Source organism: Sander lucioperca, chromosome 20 (assembly GCF_008315115.2).
Source record: "Sander lucioperca isolate FBNREF2018 chromosome 20, SLUC_FBN_1.2, whole genome shotgun sequence".
Taxonomy (NCBI): domain Eukaryota; kingdom Metazoa; phylum Chordata; class Actinopteri; order Perciformes; family Percidae; genus Sander; species Sander lucioperca.
This window is the reverse complement of record NC_050192.1, coordinates 17,899,270-17,909,509: the sequence shown is the minus strand read 5'-3', so window position 1 is coordinate 17,909,509 and position 10,240 is coordinate 17,899,270. Positions and strand designations below refer to the sequence as shown.

At 42.7% G+C, this 10,240-nt stretch overlaps 1 protein-coding gene across 2 annotated transcripts in view; it reads right to left on the bottom strand.

The window, feature by feature from the left end:
* Positions 1-657: 657 nt before the first annotated feature.
* Positions 658-10,240, bottom strand: part of LOC116053389 (cullin-5-like) — a 24,563-nt gene continuing 14,980 nt past the window's right edge. For both annotated transcript variants that reach the window (XM_031304500.2, XM_031304501.2), the window contains 5 exons: positions 9,793-9,968; positions 8,481-8,642; positions 6,109-6,227; positions 5,616-5,739; positions 658-3,662 (listed from right to left, as the gene is read on the bottom strand). In XM_031304500.2, the coding sequence (XP_031160360.1) occupies positions 3,468-3,662; positions 5,616-5,739; positions 6,109-6,227; positions 8,481-8,642; positions 9,793-9,968 (776 nt within the window). In that variant the 3' untranslated portion in view covers positions 658-3,467. The remainder of the gene's footprint in view (positions 3,663-5,615; positions 5,740-6,108; positions 6,228-8,480; positions 8,643-9,792; positions 9,969-10,240) is intronic.

Sequence of the window (10,240 nt, the reverse complement as noted above, 5' to 3'; positions counted from 1 at the left end):
CCATATGGACCGAATGTCTTTAGCGGTATCCTGTACCAGGAGGGACGTCATATCCACACGAGAAAGACGCTATCTGTAGAAGTCAGATATCATCAAAGCTGAAAGCCATCCGGACCAAGTACAGGCAGGCTGTGGCCACCCAACGGTGGACCGGCCATGGGCGAGTAATCACTCTAGATTTGGATTTATGCAACGATACGGGGTGGGTCGCCAGCCACCATAACAACAGAGGCTGGTGTGGAGCAGACTTTTGCGTTTGCGACGGTGGAGCGTTTTTTGGAGACCCTCCTCCAAAGCGCGCCGAAGGAGGGTCTGGCTACTCCACACAGCATTCGGGGATGGGAGGAAAACGTGCTCTGATTTAATGGCATTTCTTTAAACCAATCACAATCGTCTTGGGCGGTGCTAAACTCCGCACAGAGCCGCTGCAAAATCGCCGTGCGAGAGGAAACTCAGATTGGACAGATAGTCTAGCTAGCTGTCTGGATTTACCCTGCAGAGATCTGAGGAGCAGTTAACCATAGTCCTCAGAAATTTACCAGAGTTTAGAACGCCAACACAAAGAAAGAGGAAGGTGACGGAAAAGACATGCATCCGGTGGAATTTCCTGCAGCACCGGAGCAATCCCGGAAGTGGAACGCGAAGGATATAGACTAACAGTGACCTAAAACGCTGTTTGTGTGTGGACGAAAGGCCAAAAACGCATAGATAAAGCTATGTTTGAAAAATACCGGTGTACATGTGGACTAGGCCTAGTTAGCGGCTAACAACACGTATGACCCTGGGCAGCTGTTGTCCGAGTTGTAGAAGAGGTAGAAAAGTGCTAATTGCTAATAGCTGAAACTCAACAGAATCTGACGGGTAACAAAAATATAGTGTAACACAGGCAGAAAACACACACAGATGGAATTAAGTACTAAAGAGGCAGACTGACTTCCGCAGCATCAATGTTTTTTCTTACAGCGGATCGGACTCCACAACGCGCACGTATGGCCATCGAGAATAACTTGCACTGAGACAGAACTGATTCTTCAGAGGAAAATCTAGATCGTAGTGTATAGCTTCTCCACTGGGACTGTACAAATACAAACTTAAGGGGGATCTCAAACAGCCACCATATCGTTATCATCATCATAAAGACAATCAAGACACGGCTGGTAGGTTACCAAACGGCTGCTTTGCACATTCACTTTGACAATGAGTGACATTTCTGTTGAAAAGTGTGGTGGAGAGGCGCACACACACACACACACACACACACACACACACACACACACACACACACACACACACACACACACACACACACACACACTTTATGAACTCTACAATAGCTCAGACAGTGTTCTCCTTGGCGGGAAAAAAATACTCCCCAAAACAGCAGCACATTCATTTTAAACATTAAAGGGATAGTTCAGATGTTTTGAAGTGTGGTTGTATGAGCTAGCCCTTGACTAGCCAATCAGTGCACGAGAAAACCGGAGCTGACAACGCCAGTAGCTTCTCGTTACTAGCCATCGTGTTTTCTTCCGTTCAGCGAGTAATGACAACAACGATCCTTCTTGACTGCTGTCGACGCTCTCTGATGAAAACGACGACTGACGACCGCGTGCTCTGTGTTTACGAGGTCTGGAGAGATGTTCCGTCGTTTCCGGTTTTCATTTTATTGGGGCGACAATACAGATTAGCGCCGCCTGCTGTTATGGAGACGTATTACGTCTCGCGTACGCTCAAGTCGGCGTCGCTTCGGTGCGTTCCGAGACCTCGCGGAGCCGACTGATCGGTCCGACTGCCTTTTCTGCTCTGTTGGTGTGTCAGAGCCTTTAGAAAAGTAAAAACATCTGTATCAGTTTGAGGGTATGCTATATTTAGAATACTTTGACGTCAGGAAGCCCCGTTTAAGGTTACACGGTGGGAAAGTGAAGCTGTTCTACGCTTTCGTCAAAGCCACCAGACTCTACCGCTGCCTCACTCGGTTAGTTAGTTTGTGTTTTTGTGCGACTTTGGTGTTTGAAAGGGCTAGGAACTAAAAAAATGTGTGTTTTTGTCACAAGGGGTTCTGGTGGCTTTGAAGAGAGCAGAGATAGAACGGCTTCAGTTCCCCGTCGTAAAGGGCTGTCTGACAGCAAGGTAAAGCTGTGAAAATATTTCAAATACAGCGTAGAATTAAACTGATATTGATTATTTAGGTGTCTAAAATCTGTTTAAAATCCATGTCCGTACTTGTGCCTGCTTCTCCAAACTGGGACTGTGCCGGCCGCCGTCTACTGTAGCTAACACAATGACTGTGGAGAAGTAGCTCACACAACCACACTTCTAAACATCTGAACTATCCCTTTAATGAACTAAATTTCTGTTGTTAAAGTTAAACAGCATTGTCCTGGTGCTGACATTGTGCGAAGACTGACCCTCTTAAGGGATTAATGAGGTGAAAGTTGAGTAAATGGAGCTCCAATCTAGTCTATGTAAGTATCTGTGTTTCTATTTTACTGTAAGTCCCTCATTGATGCGTTCAGCTGGTATTTAACCTCACCATGTTTAGAGCACGGGTCTTTACACACCAAATAAACAGTTTGCAGTGTGATCATTTCCGCAGACTAAGAGAGCTCTCCAGACAATACGTGTTTACCTGCTGCCAGGCGATAATAGAAAGAAAAACAGCATTTAAAATGGTGGCTGGTCTTGATTTCCCAACCTTCTCAGACACAACCAAAATCATGTGACAGATCCTCCAAAACAAAAATCATAGAGCAGCATGCTGTCGAAAGTGCACACACACATACACACGTCTAAAAAGACCGGATGCACACCCAAACACACACACACACACACACCGACAATTTGGCAAAATACTCCTCGGTAGTTTCAACTGATCTTTCCATCCGTGTGCGCTCCTCCTCAATGGCAGCTTTCACTCGCGGCTTTTTTTTTTTTTTTTTTTTTTTGCATTCCCAGTTCAAATGTAGAATAGGAGGGATGCAAAACGGCTGCCGCTAAGACGGAAGCTGTGGCATTAAGTGAAAGCAAAGGATTGATATCGGCTTGTAACATTTGTCCTCCCTTTCCCTGCTCGCAGTTCCTCCTCTGCAGTCCGTCGCTGACAAAGTAAGGCAGGAAGTATAGAATTTAATTATGTCATTATTTCTTTTCCTCATCTCGGCTGCTGGCAGACGGCCGTCCCTCGCCTCTGATCGACACTCGAGGGCAGCGGAGACACACAGACAGTCCGACGACTCCACTCTCCTGTCAATAACACACGTGGCGTCTCACAAACACAAACACATATCCACACTTTTGTTGAAAAGGCTCGTCCTTCAACGCACTCCCTACGTATCATTAACCGTCTTCTCGTCTTCACACATCCTTTTGATCCTTCTCCTCTCGCGGGGTTTTAAAGCGCCCGTTGCAGGCCATGAATTTTAAAAAAAAACGGAGCAAGAAAGCGCTCCCTCCCTCGCTGCCTGTGCCTAGGCCATGTAGATGAAGGTGTTGAGGTCTGTCTCGTCCCTCTTTATGTACTTGTGCTCGATGAGCCACTCGATCTGCTCCTTGATCATCTTCTTCTGAGGCAGAAACATGTTCTTCAGGATCTCCACCAGCTCCGTCTGCAGCTGGGCGTTGCTGATTCTCTTCCTCATCTTCATGATTTGGATGATGGCCTCCTGGACGAGAAACAAAAAAGGAGCCAATGTTACTAGGGGTGATGGGGGGAAAAAAAAAAAAAATCAATTCACGTAAGAATCTCGATTCTAATTTCCAACGATTCTGAATCGATTCAGAACTTCCGGAAACATTTCCCAAAGTGTTTTTTTTTTTTTTTCATCTGGCAATGTTGAATTGCCACGCGTCCTTCCCGGCTTCCGTGGTAGTTTACGTAGATAACGTAGCCATAAATCACGTAGAATCTAAGGAAGCCAGAGTTGCAGCGAGCAATGTAGCTACTGGCTAGTCAGTCGCTGCTAATGTTAGCTCGCGGAGTCGGTATCTAAAATGGACAACGGAGCAGCAAGAAATTCAGCCAGTCCCGTCTTTCGTTGAAGGCAAGCGTTTGTAAAGTTGGCACGTTTCTGAGAAACAGGACCGGATGCCTATTTTTCACGCGACACGCAAGCGCGCTGGAAGCGTTTCCAGGCAAAATAGAATACGAAAAAGATGTTTATATGTCATTTTGACACGAATACATTTAATAAATGACATTTTGATGTTTGAAAGTCTCCATATATGCAGATATAAATGTAATTTAAAAAAAAATAATAATTATTGATTTTCAAATACTGCACCGGTCAGTACAGAACCAAATATTCTGTAGCCTATTTTGCTGTCAATATGTGCAAACAAATGTACAAACAAAAATATTGACGCTATTATTTCATTTTATCAATGGGAAACATACATGTGTACAGACAAGGCTAACAGCAGCAGCGCCGCGTCAGACACCTTTCTGGTGTGCAAAGACAGAAAACGCCACGCAGCCGCCACACAACTGACACGCATCAAACGCCAAGCTCACGCCACACAGCCAGTGTGCAGGAGGCCTTACTCTTGAAGTCTCTGAGATTTAAGAAATACTAATTTTAGCATGAATACATCTTATCTTTTGCCTTATGTTTGCCTTTGTGTGTTTACTTCATTTGATTTCAGTTGATATAACTTTTTCAAATATAAAAACGCCATAATAATTGTATACACACTTTACTCTGCTTTCATGCCATAAATATGCCACACCAACTTTTCTTCAACAGCGGACTGGAGTAGATCAAATTAAATTAGCACCCCTATGTACTAAATAGAGAAGAATCTAAATTAAATCTTGGGATACCGAAATATTCGTTACAGCTTCAAAAGCTCTACAAACTGTATTATAGACTAAGAAGACAAGCTCATCCCTCCTGTCCTGGTTTTACTGCAGTGGTGTAGTCTACGTGATACGCAGGTATACGCAGTATACCCACTAGGAAAGCTTCAGGATTTCCATATACCCACTTAAAAATGTGCAATGGCACCTAACAACATACTTTCCATTATATTTTTGAATTGTCATCTGTGTTTCCCTTCGCATAGGCTAAATAAAAGGTATTTCCACTGTAAATTGGTGCATAAAAGTGTATCAAAATGCAGAAAATTAAGTCTTTGACGCTGAAAATTTCCCTGGGGGAGGTCACCCAGACGCCAAGAATGTCCATTCTGGTCCATATATTTATGTAGAGCAGTATACCCGCAAAAATACATTAGACTACACCACTGCTTTACTGTCCTGGTTTACAAATCTCCAAACACAGACGACAACACTAACTGTTGAGTGCTGCTTGCATGGGTTGTTGAAAAAGCGTCGTTAGTCTCCAGAGAGCAAAACACAGAATGAAGAACATGTTTTCTGTTTTGAGGCTACAGTCTGTCTGTTTGTTTTAAGTCCAAACTTCCAGATTTAATCTTTAGCAGCAAAGATACAAACTTGACAGACAAAAAATATGAGCTAGGGGGGATGATAAGCTTAATTTAACTCGAGACTTCCGCTACAAGTCACCTTCTCTTTACAGTTAAAATCCTCGAGGACAATCGGAGTGTTTTGATGTGTATTTTGAAGTGTATATATATATATATATATATATTTGTACCTGAGTTCTGAGTATTCTGAGCTGAACGATTCCTTCATTCTCCTCTTCTCTCATTCGCTCTGTGGTCAGCTGCAGCCGACCAATCAGATTGATCTTTCCCCGCTTCTGGACTTTGGAGTTTTTGCTGAAAATAACACACACACAAAGACACATCCGACGATCAATATCAACAAATACGTCAACAAAAAAGTTCTAACAAGTCATTTCTGGTGAAGTGGCAGTTAACAACATGGTGTGGAGCAGACCTAAACTTGCTGGTTTATTTATTTAAGAAGAATATACATATTTAGTACAGAAATAATATTTTATTTTTAATAATATTACTTTATAAAAGCAGTGGATTTGTAACAACACCCTTTGCAGATACACTTGTTTAAAATACGTCTTTTAGCTGAAAATCAGATCAAAAGTTAATATTTACTCTGGGTTTAAAAAACAGCTCGTTTTTTCATCATTTCTTTTTTTCCTCATTATTAAAAACACCGTGACATACATGAGTGAGAACTCCTGGTTGACGTAGAAGAGCGTGCTGTCTGTGAAGTCCTTGGGCGAGCTAACTGGAGCCTCATAAGACAACACCTGTCTCTTCAGCTTGGGGAAGGCCACTAGAGACTGCACAGAGAAGACAGAGAGGAACAAGTCAATCTTTGGATATTTAACATCATGAGGGGGGAGAGAGAGAGCGAGAGAGAGAGAGAGAGAAAGAGCGAGAGCAAGAGCGAGAGCGAGAGCGAAAGCGAGACTTTATTGATCCCCAAGGGGAAATTGAAGGTCCCAGTAGCTTAAAGACATCACACACAACATACATCATAAACAGGATGATAAAATAACAAATCCACATGAATGTACTAAGGGATGTATAAGCATGACAGGCTTGCAGTGACAGGGCAGGGACTGACCCTGTGATTCAGTCTGCATGGTAAGGTGCTCTATGAGAGTGGGTGTCATGGTGGTATAGTGAAAATAAGTCCAATAGTGCAAGGATAAAGTCTAGAGACCAGCATTAAATATGGACAATATAAGAGAATAAAGTAGACATATAGTAATATAAAAACTATAGCAGTGCAAGGATAAAGTTAAAAAAAAGACAGCATTAAATATGGGCATTGTAAGGGAATAAAGTAGACAGTAGGATAGACACAAATCAACAGTCAGTAAAGGGATAGTTCAGATGTGTGGTTGTATGAGCTACTCCTCCATAGTCAGTGTGTTAGCTACAGTAGATGGCGGTCGGCACAGCCCCAGTTTGGAGTAGCAGGCAGGAGTACCGACAGGCAAGCTAAGCGATGTCCTGCTGTGGACGGGGGCAGCAGCTAAACGCATTTTAGAAAACTACAAAAAGGCCCACCTAAAAACAAATCTATGTCACTTTAAGTCCACGCTGTATTTAGAATATTTTCACAGCTTTACATGCTGTCAGACGGCCCTTTACGACGGGGGAACTGAAGCCGTCATCTCTGCTCTCTTCAAAGCCACCAGACTCCTTTGACAAAAACAAGTCATTTTACCTCAGAGTTGCTGGTCTACCGCTGCCTCAATCGGTCAGCTTGTTTGTATTAGAGTGTGACTAACCCTTTAAAACACCAAAGTCATACAGTGGTCCTCATAAGTTTATGAACCCATGCTAAAGTTGACTAAAAAGAGGAATTAAAAAAAAAATCATCTTTTGCAAATTGATCTTAATGCCTTAATTAAAAAATGAGGAAAAATCCACCTTTAAGGACATCAATTTTCTTTAGAGATTGGCATGGGGTACTTTCCATAAAATCATCTCTCAATGCAAATCAAACCAGCTATTAGGATAACTGAAATAAAACCATGCCAATCTCTAGGTATGGTGAAGGGGATGTGATGATGTGGGGCTATTTTAATTCCAAAGGCCAAGGGAACTTTATCAGGATGCATAGTATCCTGGATCCATGAAATAACTGGCCTTTAAAAATAAAAATCTGCCTTCCTCTATGGGAATTTAACATAGGGGTGTACTGACTTATGCCCCCTGTATTTTAAGGAAGAACATTTATTTATTTACGATACATTATTCATTCACAAAGAAAATTGGTGTCCTTAAAGGTTGGATTTTTACTCTTTTTTTTTTTTAAATTAAGGCATTAAGATCAATTCCCAAAAGATCATTTTTTATTCCTCTTTTTAGTCAACTTTAGCATGGGTTCATAAATAATATTTAATATATTTTATAATTTTTTTTTTTTTTAAAAGGGTTAGGAACTAATAAAACTGACAAAGAAACTAACCGATCAAAGAAGCGGTAGATCAGCAACTCCCGTGTTTCTAAAAGGTAAAATGACTTGTTTTGGTCAAAGGAGTCTGGTGGCTTTGAAGAGAGCAGAGATGACGGCTAAAATCTAAATTATGTTTCCTGTGTGATGCCAGCATGCTTTCATATCTTTCATGATGTGCCCGGTAACTTCTCCAACCCTTGTGCTGTTGTTTTTGTAGATGAAAAGATGTGATTCTAGACATAACGTGTTTTTTTTTTTACCCATACATAGAGGACGCTTTGTCTGATGAACTGATCCAGTACCAGTCCCTGCTTGCAAATATCAGTGAGCTAGGACATGAATGTAGATTATTAGATACTGATATTTTGGCAGCCTCGGGTATGTTTACAACCTGACTGTTGGTGGGTTATGATTGGCAGACTTAACACAGAAATGGCTGTACATTTTTTGTTAAATCTGAGCTGTAACAGGCAGCCTGGCTGGCTGTGGGGTGCAGGCAGTATTTTGTTACCCATGAGTGGCAAAGAATGTACCTAACCCTCAGTAAATATCTCAATACTGTATATTGTTCTTGAATTGGTGGGATGAAATTAAGCATTTATGCTGTTTTCCTTGGTCTGACCCAGAGAGTGCGGCGTAGCTCTGCGTCCGGCAGCTCTGTGGCCAGTTTGAGGTTCTCGAAGGTGATTCTCTCTCTGGGTCGCTGGTTCCACGCAAACAACACGGCCAGCTGGAACGTCGTCACCTCCAGGTCGTATTGGCCCACCTCGTTTTTAAAGGTGATCTGAGCGGAGGGGAGGAGAAAACAAAAGGAGAAGGTTAAGTGTGGCGACACGGTGCAGATCTGTGAGGCTACATCTACACTACTACGTTTTGGTTAAAAAAAAACTAATATTTTTTGCTACGTTTACGACTCACGTCCACACTACTCCGACGTTTCCGAGCCGCTAATACGGAGACATTTGAAAACGCCGTGGCCCCCGTTTTGGATTGATGACGATGACGCACGTCAGTCAGTCTTATCTATCGGTTAGGTCGGCTTACAGACCTCTCAGTAACCGTTCCGCCTTGGCGTCGGTCCAAGCTAATAAATCCCTGGTCTTACTTTTCGCTAGTGATGGCCAAATGAAGGTTCGTGAAGCATTTTCTTTTATTTTCTGAGCCCACTAGATGGCGCTCTCTGTCAACAAAGGGGTTGAGAATACACTGAATTGCAATGCCTTAGGCCTTTCTCTTAAAACCAAGAGCGCCATCTAGTGGGCTCAGAAAATAAAGAAAATGCTTCACGAACCTTCATTCGGCCATCACTACTTTCCGCCATTGTTGTTCTTTATCCAAAGTACTTTGTGTATTTTAAACTTATACATCCATGATTTTCAACCGCAGAGTAACGTCAGACAAGCTGCCCGCCCAGACAGATTCTTTAAAAAAGGTACCCTGTGGAGTTCCTGACCACCAATGGCGCTAAGGAGCAATGTTTGACATGTGCAGTCCTGCCAATAGTTTCTTGCTATTCCACTGAACGACAGTTGGTGGCATTAACACACCAATTAATTCAGCAATGTGCCAACAAAGGCAAGGAAAAAGACTCATTACATTCAGTAATTGCCTCTCTATGTAGTAGTTTTTCGTTGTTAATGGCAAAGTCCGCCATTCCCGCAAGGTATTTAAGAACTACCTTCTCACACAGATTCTTTCAAACGATGCATGCATGTGCATGCATGTACTTAACCCTACTTATTACTTTAGTTTAGGAAGAAGAAGATGAGGAAGATGAAGTTCAGGGAGAAGCGAAGGAGAGACTGCAGAAACAAAAGGAACATTGAACAGCGATAATAATTCCAGATCCCAGGAGTGAAAAAAAAGTGTATTTTAACTCCATGAGATTCTGACTGTTGGCAGAGGGAACCCCGCATCGTCTACAGCTCACTCACAATGCCGTTGGACATGAGGTGGTGCCAGTGGAGTTTGCGTCCGCTGTGATTCCTCTTGTAGAAGTCTTCCACCTCAGGGATCAGGTCCTCCAGCTCCGTGGGCAGCGAGACAAAAACCTTCTCACTGCTTCGTGACCACGCGCCGGCGTTCAGGATCTTAATGTTCACGCTGTCCGCTGCAGGGAGAAATGGGTAGAAGAACTCGGGTTAGTCTTAATCAGTTACGCAGACGCGTTAAAAAAATAACTGTGAACGGTGAACTGAATCTGATAAAATGCTCATAAGCCCTCTCCTGTTCGCTTAAACCAACCAAGCAAGTTGTCATCGGTGTCTCAAAAAGTCTTAAATGCATCCAAATCCTGATTTAACATTGTTGTGAATATGTTACATTCCATTCTGTAAAGCCTCTCTCATCAGAGTGTGTGTCTGTGTGTGTGTGTGTGTGTGT